This window comes from Strigops habroptila, chromosome 19 (assembly GCF_004027225.2).
Source record: "Strigops habroptila isolate Jane chromosome 19, bStrHab1.2.pri, whole genome shotgun sequence".
Classification (NCBI taxonomy): Eukaryota; Metazoa; Chordata; class Aves; order Psittaciformes; family Psittacidae; genus Strigops; species Strigops habroptila.
The window spans coordinates 2698453-2711243 of NC_044295.2; the positions used below are offsets into that span (position 1 = coordinate 2698453).

The window sequence follows — 12791 nt, forward strand, 5'->3', positions numbered from 1 at the left end:
ATACTTGAATTCTCCCGAAGCCCTGTTTTGGCTGTGGTTAGCCACTATGGTATCTTAAAGTAATTCAAATAGAAACATTCCACTGTAATCTTGTTATTTCTAACAGCACAAAATCTTCACATCTTGCAGTGCTAAACTATGCTAGAAGGGAACAAATTGGCTTTTTCCAACAGGGAAGTGTTTACTTTCCTCAAGAGTCGCAGACTACCAAATTCATTGGCCATAGTGTTTTAATGTGTAGGGAAGGCGCCGTTCACAAGTTGATTTCTGGCTGAAGCCACTTGCTTTGCAGAGGATGCTGCAAGCAAGTGGGAGAACGGTGAAGGATGAGGCCACTGGCACTCCTGCACATGGAGATTTTTCACGTGGTAGTTGAACACCTTCCCCAGAAAGGGTCTGAGAGAGGCCATGTGGATGGAGAGGAGAATGACAAGAAAAGAGACTTCTCTCTTGTCCCTTCAATGACAGTTTCTCATGTGTTGGTGCAAAAACAGATCCCACTTCATCTGAGCACAGCGTGTGTGCCACTGCACTCAGGAAGCACCTGAACCTCCCGAGCGTGTGACGGCAGCGTGGCACCAAGCACGGCTCTCCCGTGCTGGCGAAAGCACGAGAAGGAGGAGGAGGAGGGTCTAGTGAGTGTCAGTGACACCAGGGCGTGCCGTGAGCTCACAGAGGTGCAGGAAGTATAAAAGAGAGTTTCCCAAAGAGGGTCTCTGGCAGGAGCTGCGGCATGTGGAGGCTGCGCTGGAACATGCGATGTTCTTACTAACCTTGTGACTGCATCTCTGAAACCAGACCATGGAGGGTGGTGAGTACCTGTTCTGCAGCCTCTGGCTTGTCTTCAGCTTTATTAACAATGCCCAAATTCATGCCCTGTGTCACAGGGATGGAGCACTTTTAACAGAGTATTTAACAATATAAATTACTTTCATCTTCCTCATATGTACTGTCATAAAAAAAAGGCGCAGTTCCCTTTGACAAGCTCAAAAACCTCAAATCAATTACTTCAGAAACACACACACACAGAGAATAGTCTTGGAGGCAATTTTAAGGGGCTATTTTGTCCTAAAGCAAATGAGCTCTTCTCACATAATTTGTACCTTTCCTTCTATGTTCTTAAAAACAAATTAAGAAAAGGAATGCTCTCTCCTTGGCAGCATTTTAATTCAGTGAATGAATCACAGAATTAGGAGCAAGCATATGTGAGTTATTGCTCGCTGAGTCTGTCCAGTCTCTTGCAAAGTGTTTCTATTAATGAGTGTCTCCACTGCAGCAACAGAACTTTGCTGCAAAGATCAGGGGTTTGTGCTTGCCCAGTGCTGGAACAGCCCCGAGTCAGCGCACTCATAGAGGTCTATCCCCCTGGATTACCCTGTCACAAAGCACCAGGGAAGAGCAAGTGAGCTCCTTTTCTGTTTGGAACATGACATCCCTCAGCCCAGGAGGCACGTACAGTGTTTCCTGCTGAAAGCTTCAAACTTGCTTTTGCCATTTGTTGCTGTTTCTCAGCCAGAACTCTGCAGGCACCAACCTCCAGGAGCTTGAGTAGGTGGGTGGCTATAGGAAGGGGTGGCACTGTGGGTCCAAGATGGGGTAGGTAAGATGCAGGCTCTTCTTTCTTCTCAGACTCTGTGATTTATTCCTTTTTCTATGTGCTTTTGGTTTTTTATTGCTCAAGTATTTGCAAACATTACTCCCAGTTGACAGGGAGTGCAGGGAAGAGGGACAAATGCAGTAGCTCAGGTGGGTAAGTTGGTTTAGAACCAGACTAACTAAACCGGGTTTACAATACAACCACTACCTCTCTATGCCAGCCAGCATGGTCAGAGCTGTAATAAGGATGGCAAGAGGGATGGGAGTTCATCCCAGTAAAGCTCTGTTCCAAGTGTAAGCTGTGGAACAGGGTGCAATGTGAGCTTTATATTAGCTGGGATGTGAGAGGGTTCCTTGAGCATCCCAACACCACGGGTTAATTGCGGCAGGAAAAAGAAAGAATTAGTGAGAACCTGACAAGAAGAGGAGGACAAGTTTCTTGCTTTTTCTGCCTGACTACTATACTTCAGAGGAATATTCCAGAATACCTATTTTGGAAGACACACAGCAGGATTGCTTTTTGTTAACAACAGTTATGTAGGAAACACTATTGGCTCACTTAAGAATTAATCTTTTTAACTTGCTTATCTCTGCTTATCTTGTTTTTTGAGTCACAATTTCCTAAAAAGGGAGGTGGCAGGTAACTAACTTTCTTCTGTAACACATGTATGAACACATGATAAAAGCATGACTTAGTTTCACTGGGTCTGTGCACTCCCGAAATGATGGTATTTTTCCTGTGCCAGCTGTAAGGAGCAGAGGGGTAAAGGGGTGGGAGAACAGGCACTGAGCTGTTAACTGCCAATAGTCATTATAGCACTTGGGTATGATTAATTTTTCTCAGAAATACATGGTTCTTCCCCCAAAAGTCTACTATACTGCTGGTGAAGAGGCACCAGAAACCATGGTTCAAGATACAAGCAGTACATTACTCACCACCTACACATGTGCTAAGGTGCTTGAAACTGAAACCTTTGCTTCACAGTTCTGGTCAACAGAAGATTGACCCTTTCACCACGAGGGTTTAGCCAGAGCAGGTTTGCTCGGCTTTGCCAATCCTCCCTAAAGCATTCCTGACTCCTGCTGTTCACCCCGTGCATTCCCCAGCACCAGGGGAAAAGAGCAGCTCTGCTCCTCCACCCCGGCCCTGGTGAGATCCTGACCTGCTCGGGTCAGAGCTGAGCCAGTGCTTCGTTCTGCAGGATTCTATTTGTCCACTCCTGTTTAACCATCCTACACCGCTGTTTCTGCTCCTCTTTCCACCTCTGCATAGATTTTCTGCTACCAAACACTTCTGACTTTTCTGGGCATACCTGGAGAGGATTCACTGCTACTACAGCTGCATTTATCTTAAGATTTGTTGCTGATGCCGAAGGAGATTCAGATAAACTGGATGGGATACTTCCGTCTAAACTCGCTGACCCTTCTGCCACAGCAGGGAACGAACCTGCACCCTGATGCCCACCCCATCAGGCAGCTGAACCTTGACTTTAAAACACCAAAACCACCCGGTTCTTTCCCTTTGCTATCGAGGGAGCCTTAACCAGATGTCAAGGGCTTGAGTTCAGAGGGATGAATCCCACCCCTTGTACTTCTTCTATGAAGGAAGATTCTCAAAACTGATGGGTTGCTGTCTCCTCTCCCCCAGCCCTGCATCAACAGCAGAGACCAGACGCCTTCCCTCTTTCATCTGCATGGAGCAATTCTCCTTTCCCCCTTTTCCCAGGTCCTGCAGGACAGGAGCGTGCTTTTGAGAACTGCAGCACCTCATGTGGGGCTTTATAATGTGTCTGACTCATTTGCTGCAATGGGTTTTTGTTCTTTCTATAAATGAGGCTTCTAATGCAACTGTTTGTGGGGACTTCTGAGGAGGGTTTTTCTTCTTGATATTTTGAGGAACAAAACTTTAGGAAAATACCCACAGCAGAAAACTGCCAGAGGGGAGTGGGGGAGGAGAAAGAAAAAGTTAAGAACGATACCTAAAATTACCTATTAAACTCCAGAGCGTGCCTCATTTCTTTCCTGCCACTCATTTGCTTCTGCTCCCTATCCCAAGACCCCTAAGAGCGCTGAGTTGGGTCCCATCTGCCCAAATCTCGTAACACAGGGACTCGCTCAAAGAACTCATGTGGGAAGACCATGAGGCTGCATTGCCTCCCTGGTTCTGCCTTGGCAAATGTGTAAGCTGAGGCGGGGGGACAGAAAGAGGCAACGAAACAGGATGAGCTTCTTAATATTGAAAAGTCATTTGACATTTAAGGCACTCAAAACAGCAAAAGAGAGAAAAAGAGTGTGATGCTCTTCAAAGGAATGAGTCAGCTGAACTGCTACAGGATCGGTACTTGAGTCACTTCAGCATCTTATTTCGTTAGACACTTCACAGTGTGCTATGAAAGAAAAGACAAGAAAAGCAAAGCAGTTCCCCAGGGCTGTGCACTCATGGCTTGTCAGATTAAGGAAGGGCTGGGCTAGTCCTGGGGCTTGAAGGGGAGATGCAAAAGAAGCAGAAGCAGGTGGTGCTGTGCTGGGGGCACCAGCCTGGCACCCTGCAGCACTGTGTCCCTTCCATGAGATGACAGAAGAATGCAGCCCAAGAAATGCCAAGAGCAAGGCACTGATGGAACGGGGCTGAGGTTGGTGCCTCTCCTCTCTGGACTGCCAGAGGCTCTTCTCCTCTGCCTCCTTTTTATACAGCTGCTAGGAGCTGAATGCCTTTGAGGCCTCAGCCCCTGGGCCAGCAGTGGTAGTTATTGTCCATCCCCAGGCAGAGTAAGCACCAGCCCCAGAAGGCCCCTGGAAATCAGGTGATTAAGAGGGTGGAACGTTAGACCAAAGACTCAAGTGACTGGATTTTTTAGGCAGAGGTCAGGGACCCCATGCCTGTGTCCCACGCAGGAAGGGCAGTTACAGTCTAGGCTTGCTTAAGTTCACCCAGCAGGTTTAAGTCATTTGGGCTTTCAGTGTATTTCCTGTGTGTAATATGCAGAAGTTAGATCAGCTTGAAGGGAGAGATGGCTTCAGCAGATGCTCACCAAACCTCTTCCTGCAGCCTGGAACTGCACAGAGTGAAAGCCCTTGGACATACAGAGAATACAGACAAGAACATTTAGCCAAGCTTCCCCCCTAACTCCTCAGCATACTCCATTCCTGACTAAAATGCACTACCAATGCACTAGTACACTTTTTGATTCCCACAGGAAGATTCAGACAAGGTGAGGGGTGGAGGAACATAACTGAGCACCCAGTTGCATGAGTATAAAACATTAAAATAAGGGGGGAAGGTGAGGCACAAAATTCTCTGAGACGGGGAAGCTCACATACGGGCTCTGGGGATGGGAAGTACAAGTCTTTCACACGTGGCTGAGGATCTCTCACCCACACATCACCACTCGAAACAAGTATCTCCATTCACAGATACCAAAGTAACCGTTTCTGTTAGTAACGATGCTACTGCTTGTGACTTAAAGTGGGAATACGGTTGCAGTTACCTGAAGTAGTGGAAGTTCATCCTCCTGGTCCAGCACAATACCTGAAGAGGAGACTGGTAGAGCAGGGAAGGGTGTAAGGGAGTTCTGCAAAGAAACAGAACAGTGTGGAAAAGCTGCACTCCCTAGAAGAAATGGGCAGCTGAAAACCAAAGGCAAGTCCTGTCTCTGCCCCAGCCTTGCTCAGGGATCCTGGACCAGATAATCATGGAATCTTGAACGAGCAGGGACGTGAGTGGCTGTGACGCAGAGAACTCACCAGTGCCTAGAGACACATCCTAGGATGAGCAGCACAATGCTCAGAACAGCCAATGCCAACTCTCCCTCAAGGAAGAGCACATCTGCTCGTGCCAGAGCAGAGGCTGGGGCTTTCTCACGGCTGCCAGCTCTCCTTCCAGCTCGAGCAACTTTCAGTCGCAACTGCCTGAGGTAGACCCTGGCACATGCTTTAAATAGAGCAGGGAGAAAGTTTTCACTGGCCTCTCTGCCTCTGCTAACCACAGCAGGAAGAACTGTTTGTCTGAGATTGCTCTCACCTTTATCACATCTGGCTCTGAACTCAGCTCTTCCTCCCAGCTGTCAGCATCCTGTATCTCCCCATCCAAAGGCAGCAGAAGCCAACTCTGACATTTGGAGACAAGCAATAAATTTCAGGCAGCTTCAGTGATGGGAGCAGAGCTTTCCTGTTGTGCAGCGCAGTCAGCGTGCTGTCAGGGAGCAGCTGGGACAAATGTATTGCACTCCCAGCTTTACGCTTTCACATGGGTTGAGCAGGCTACACCCTCAGCTCAGAACAGGCACAGGAGACAGGCTGCTGACTGTCTGCAGGGAAAAAACACCTATACAATAAAAATGGGTACACTGTGCAGGAGTTCACTGTCCTTAGCTACCAGCCTTTACAGATGCAACTGGAAGGACCAGACTCCTGAGACTTAATCTGTGCTCTGACAGTAACTTGTTACGCGACCCTGGATTCTCATGTTAGCATTCTCACGAGGTTTTAGTTTATCCAGCTGTGGGGAGTTTTGCAGAGTTGAGAATGCCACAGTCAAGTATGCCACCACTGCTTTTTCAAAGAGAGCATCATGTGGAAAGCCCCACTCAACTACTAACTCTAACACAGTGTCTCCTTCTTCTACAGGCAAGCAGTTAAAGGTCGCTCTTGTTCTCAGCCTTCCTCTATTTTTTCAGGTAAGATGTTAAAAACAACATTGTTGAAATCAGTTGTATTTTTGTTGTGGGTAGAGAGAGATCTTGAAAACTCTGACAGCCAAAAAGCAACCACCCACAGCCCTGAAAGATGTGTGGGGACATGGCTGCTCACAGCACAGATCCAGCCCACCGGGAGGTGGGTGGTGAGGCAGCAGTGCGGTGCTAGAAGCTGGACAAAAAACAAACAAGAGGAATGAAAACAAAGAGAGAACAGAAACTATGACATACACTGCCATTTTAAAATGGCCTGGACTGTTAGAACTAAGTCCCCTTTAGCACCAAAAGGAGCATTTTCAGGAAAGACAAGAGCATCCTATGCTGAGCGCTTGCAAAGCGCCGGCTCAATGCTCTTTGCAACACCTAGTCAAAGTGTTGAAGACCCCAGCCTTCAACAACTGAGGTCAGTGTTGAAGAGCTGATATGCCCAAGGAGGAGTTGTTCAGTTCTTCCTCTGCCTGTTCCTGCTCAGAGTAAACGTGAAGGGGGAAGGAGAACCCAGAGCACCGAGCTGTGCTGTGACCCGCTCCTGAACCACGGCCTGGCCCCAGCACTCACGCTCTCACAACCACAGGAGCAGCCTCAGCCATACCACGGCCCCCAGCTCAGGCTCTCCAAGAGGCTCAGCAGAGCAGGGAGGGGTTTGCAGCCTGTTTCTTTTCCCTTTCACTTCTGATGGCATGCCTCCAGCTAGCAAGACAGGATGTGGTGAAAGGCAAGCCTGCCTGAGATGGAGAGCATGCAGAGATACTTGGTGATAACAGGCAGAGGTATCCAGGGGAAACCTTTCATCTCTGTGCCATGAAGAGAAGGTATTGGAACCTAATAAGTCTCAAAAAAACAGGGCACAGAGACCACAAGCTCACTCTGCCCTGTGTGTTAAGACAGTGTAGGAAGATAAAACAATAATCAGAACTTAAATCAGGGGCAGGAGCCTGAATGAGACACCAGCAACGTGCCCATGCCAGCACGGTAAGAGTTTCCTGCTTCACTCTGTTTCCTCCCAGTCTCATCAACACCTCTATTAATTTAGCAGAGAAGAGAGCCCGAGGAGGCTCCAGCTTCATTCTCCCATGGAGCTCCAGCCACCCCAGGCTCACTGCGGGGACAGGACCTTGCCATGCTGGGTTGCTGCTGTTGGGAACCACCACCACTGCAGCCGCCTTCTAGCACTGCCACGAGCGAGTAGGGGACACGAGCAACAGGATAGGAAAAGGGAGGGAACACTCAAGTTAGAAAATGCCACAAGGGGTCAGTCAATGGGAAATGTTGTCCCTGCTGAGAGAAGGAGAATGCTGAAGGATATGTTATTTTTCACATTTTATCTGAGAGCTGACTGCGTACAAAAAGCTGTATGTGGGTCCTGAAACATTCTGGAAAGCAGCCACACGTTTGAGAGTTTGCAGGTGTTACTGTGGCTGAGCACTAAACAGTTCTGGTGGAATTCCCACTTTAAGCCCAAAAAAACCCCAAACCTCACATACTTACGGGAAGTGTTTTCAGCCATGAGACCTTGCCAACTCTGTTCATGATGCTGGCATGAGCCAACACTTGGGAACTCCCTGGGACTTCTCTGCGGGCCGTGGCTGGGTAATCCTGCCTGCTCACAGGTCAGCACCAGGCTCCCCTCCCAACACCACAAGGGGCACGGTACCTGTCCCAACACACTCTTCTCTTCTCCCCTGTTCTAGTTCTGTGCTGGGAACAACGTCACCGATTACTATGACTCCAACAGCACCATCGACTACAACATGTTTGAGGTCCTGTGTGAGAAGGACGATGTCCGTAGCTTCCGCGCTGCCTTCCTCCCAGCCATGTACGCCCTCATCTGCTTCACGGGGCTGCTGGGGAATGGGCTGGTGATGCTCACCTACATCTACTTCAAGAGGCTCAAAACCATGACAGACATCTATTTGCTGAACCTGGCTCTGGCAGACATCCTCTTCCTGCTGACCCTCCCCTTTTGGGCCACAACTGCAGCCAAGTACTGGCTTTTTGGGAAGTTTGCCTGCAAAGCTGTCTATTGCATCTGCAAAATGAGTTTCTTCAGTGGGATGCTGCTCCTCCTGTCCATCAGCATTGACAGGTACTTTGCCATTGTTCAGGCTGCCTCAGCCCACCGCTTTCGTCCCCGGATGATATTCATTAGCAAGGTTACATGCATCCTCATTTGGCTCCTGGCCTTCATCCTCTCAATCCCTGAGCTGGTTCACAGTGGTGTAAATAATGTGGACAGCCTTCCCCGTTGTTCCATCATCGCTCATGACTTGCAGACCTTCAATACTGGCATCAAAGTGTCCCAAATGGTTTTTGGCTTCTTATTTCCCTTGCTGGTCATGTCTGTCTGCTACCTCATCATCATCAAAACCTTACTCCAGGCCCGCAACTTTGAGAAGAATAAAGCCATCAAGGTCATCATCGCCGTGGTAATTGTCTTTGTTGTCTTCCAGCTGCCCTACAACGGCGTCATGCTGGCCAAGACCATCTCAGCCTTTAACCACACCAGCTCATGTGAGGAGAGCAAGCAGCTTGACATGGCGGATGACGTGACCTACACCCTGGCCTGCTTCCGATGCTGCCTCAATCCTTTCCTTTATGCTTTCATTGGTGTCAAATTCCGCAACGACCTCTTCAAGCTCCTGAAGGAACTGGGCTGCCTGAGCCAGGAGCGCCTCTGGCAGCTCTCCACCTGCCGTGAGAGCAAGAGGTTCTCCTATGCCATGGAGACAGAGACAACCACCACCTTCTCCCCATGAGCCAAGCTCCAGGCAGGCTTTGACCAAGCTGCAACATTTCTGTACACTTCCTCTATTCTGAATTACTGGTAGAGCAAGACTTGCCACTACTGTAGGAAAGAGGAAAACCCAGGAGCCTCCTGCTGTTTAAGGCAACGAGCACTGCTAGCCAATACTCCCATGGATGGAGAAACTCCAGTAAAGCTGTGACTAACAGCAAAGCAAGGGAGAGGGAGACTGGTGAGTCTAGAATTTATCCTGTCATTTCACCTTTATTTCAGTCTTTCCGTCAAAATGAGAAATGCTCAGAATACTTTCCCTAAAAGCAACAAATACCAAGAGAAACAGACAAGAACTGAATAAGAACTTCCAAGCGCATCATCCATGCTTTGAATGTTGCTTTTAACAGGACTACCTATTGCTCTTCCATACCTACAAAAATGATGCCTGTTGCACTGATCCAGTCTTCAAGCCAGAACAGCACCAACAGCCCCAGGCTCCAAGCTTGTAAACTGTGAAGTATTCAAGCACACCAGTCTCCACTCTGCCTTCCCCCATGAAAAGTGAGAAATGTCCATAACTAATACTAAACCCATACATATGATAGACATTAAATTCAATAACTTTGTATATTATTGTGCCAACTCATATGTTTCTCAGGGCAAGTACAAATTCCGCTCCACTTCTGCCTGTATCTGGTGTTTCACCTATAAAAAAGGTGCATCCTGAGGAGCACAAGTTATTCCATCTCAACATTGACTTGAATTCTTCAGAAATGCTGCTTCACTCTGGAAAGAAAGACTCCTTTAGCTTCTGAAAGGGCACAAGGCTGATGCAGGGGAACTAGCACGGTTCAGATGCAAACTTTTTGCACGAAGGCAAATCAGTTACAAGCTCCAAATAACCGGTGTCTTTCCAATCACCAAGCACACAAACTTGAACTAGGAAACAGAAACTCCTGCACCACTCCAGCCAGGCATTTAAAATACATATTTAGCACTCAGCCACCCAGCCTATCCCAGTGTCATCCCTACTCCTGATGTACTGAGGGACTGTTTGCTCACTCACTTGATATAAAGCACGTGGTTTAGTGGACTGGTGCCAGGATCCTCAGAATTTTAAAGATTCAAGCCCAGGGCAAAGCCATTGGCATTTTTTAAGGCAAAACATTCAAATTCTGGATACACTTGTGCCCATGGTCCAACCACTCCAGTCTACCAGTATCTGAAGCTTGCTCGTACCTGGCTTTATCAGCCATGGTGGACACGTGTGGGGCCTTCTGTGTTACTGCTTGCTGACCCCAAGCGATAAGCAGGAATGTGGGTTTTCTTCTCCCTTCCCAATCAACATGTCTTTCTAGAAGGACTTTAGCAGCTGGCTTTGAAGTCAGATATATATTTCACTTATAAGCTATTGAAAACATGTTTTGCATTCACACAGTCAGTGCTAATAAAGATGCCATTCACTGCGGTTTGATTTCAATGCAAAGGACAGTGATGCGCTCAAGATTACTGCCAGGGTCAGTACTTGAAAGGAACATGGCAGCTGAACAACAGATCATTGTCATGTAAAATAAGACCTTGAAAAGAAGCCCAGAATGTAATGCCAGTTGGTGCTTTTACTACAAGAGCCAAGATTCCTAAGGACAGATGAATACCCTGGGAACTGCTGGTGTGGGTGCAGAGCCTCACCCTCCAGAACAGCAGCTGGACACTTTTGTGCAAAACATAAGGCATGTTCCCATGGACATACAGAGCCACACGGAGTAAAATACATGAAGAAGACATTTATACTTTTTTCAATACCATACATAGATCCACATTAGGGATCCATGCAGGGAACTCTCTGGATCGTAGGTCGACAAATATTCCTTTAGAGACAGGAGAATTAAAATCAACCTTCCAAGGGAAGAATTCAGTTAGCTGGTTTTCAGACAAGGTTGCCAGTTATATAGCTGGCTACCGTCATAATTAAATCAATTCTTCTTCATAAACCATTTGGCTCTGGGGTATGGGATGTTGTCAAGAGCTGGGAATTGGGAAGCAAGCACGTTCTGCTCTGCATCACGTGTCTGTGCTAAACTACAACCCCATCTAAATGTTTAATGCGTTTGCTTTTAGAATGTCCATGTAACACGTGCAGAAGTGCTGCTTCTCTGACCTCTGAAATGGGGGGTTATGGCTGACACTGATGAGTCACTTGTTCTGGGTTTGTTCCTATAATCCTCACTCAGGCAAGACACTGGGCTAAGAACTCTGCCAGAGCAAGGAATACCCATAATACAGGCTCAGGTTAGTTTTCTACATCAGTAACAACGTATTCTCAATGTATATGCATATATGTAAAGCTGCTTTACACAGAGAAAGAGAAATATGTACATGAATGTACCCTGAAAATACACTGCTGTAACTAAAACTTCTCACACAAAATACTTTCACCTAACTTATTCCAGCAAGGAAAACTGCAGAACATGCAACTGTACTTGTCTCCTGACTGATAAAAGCCATTCCCCTTCTACAGACTGAGAAGCCTTCAGGTTTTTATCAGCCAGATAATTGAACAGAGAGAACAAATTTGCCACTTACTGAGATGAATCACGTTAACAGTGGCCTAAGATCCTGACTTGAGGTTCCCTGCTGACGTCTGAAAACTGACTGTATTTTGCTATTTGTGGACAATAAATTATACCATTTTTTAAAAAGTACCTTTGTTTTTCCATGGTATTTCCTCCATAGGATGCATCTCGTATGTATCAGAATAGTTCATATCATCTCCTTCTGGTCCTGCCAAGAGCTGCCTGTTGCTCAACCCAGCTTCGTATCAGCCCTGCAGGAAAAAACATGTAAAATAAACTAAGTATAAAAAGAGCTGGTTTCCTTCCTCTGTTGATGAGGAAGGACTCGTTTACACAGTAAACGAGTCACCAACAGATTAAGTAGTAGCCTTTATTTTAACCCTTAGCCCAACTTCTTTAACACTGCTCCACTGGATATACCTGAATGCAACTCACCAATGTTCATGTGAAAAACCTTGATGTTGTAATGTTCTACTGTTCACTTTTACATTAAAAGTGCAATCAGTAATGAAATACCACATCCCTGTGCAAAGTGCTCCCAGGGAGAGGCAGTGACCACAGCTCTGGTGGCTGCAACACCTCCATATGAGGTACAAGCAGTAACTGCCATGCTAGTTGAGATGAGCTGCCTGAATAATCCAGCTCTGCAATTCAACCAGGCTAACGTGGCATGATGAATGTGCAGAGACCTTTTCCTCCTGACCTCCCCAGTTAATCCATGCCTCAAGGCACACATGGATGATCAATATCCTTCACAAAACATGTCTCATAATGGTAACCATGGAATGAAAAAGGAAGGAACCTCACAGAAAACCAGAAGACGTGCAGCTTGACATTTGAGTGCTCAAACTAAAGAGCATTTCTGCTTTCACTAAACACGTCTGTCATGGTTTCTCCCTAGAGAGAAAGTATTAGGCTAATTTCAGCATCCGGCCCGGAGGTACAAGCAGTGATAAGAAGCATCTCAAGACCTCGACACCACAATGCAACTCTAGACAATAACAGTCTCAACCCAAGCCTCCTTCAATAAACATGAGGTCTTGCTCACCACAATTAGGTCAGAAGCCTCAACTGCTCTGAGCACAGGGAGCTCATCTGCGCAAGAGCTGCAGCCTGCTGAAGCAGGAGCTCTGAACCAGGGCACACACAACGTGGAACAGAACCAGGGACGTGCAGAAAGCCACCAACCTT

At 47.1% G+C, this 12791-nt stretch overlaps 1 protein-coding gene across 3 annotated transcripts; it reads left to right on the top strand.

Moving 5' to 3' along the window:
* The first annotated feature begins 729 nt into the window (after positions 1-729).
* Positions 730-11729, top strand: CCR7 (C-C motif chemokine receptor 7). 3 transcript variants are annotated; one of them, XM_030508502.1, is made up of 3 exons: positions 730-811; positions 6223-6272; positions 7982-11729. In XM_030508502.1, exons 1-3 carry the CDS (start codon positions 802-804, stop codon positions 9044-9046), a joined length of 1125 nt encoding a protein of 374 aa, XP_030364362.1. In that variant the 5' UTR covers positions 730-801; the 3' UTR covers positions 9047-11729. The 3 variants fall into 3 exon arrangements, with proteins under 3 accessions (XP_030364362.1, XP_030364363.1, XP_030364360.1); XM_030508500.1 differs by lacking the exon at positions 730-811 and adding an exon at positions 6049-6133; XM_030508503.1 differs by lacking the exon at positions 6223-6272.
* Positions 11730-12791: the final 1062 nt, after the last annotated feature.

Excerpts from the sequence above, each read along its gene's own strand:
- CCR7 (XM_030508500.1), top strand. Across the intron at positions 6,273-7,981 it reads GCCTTCCTCTATTTTTTCAG|TTCTGTGCTGGGAACAACGT; the intron begins GTAAGATGTTAA and ends CCCCTGTTCTAG.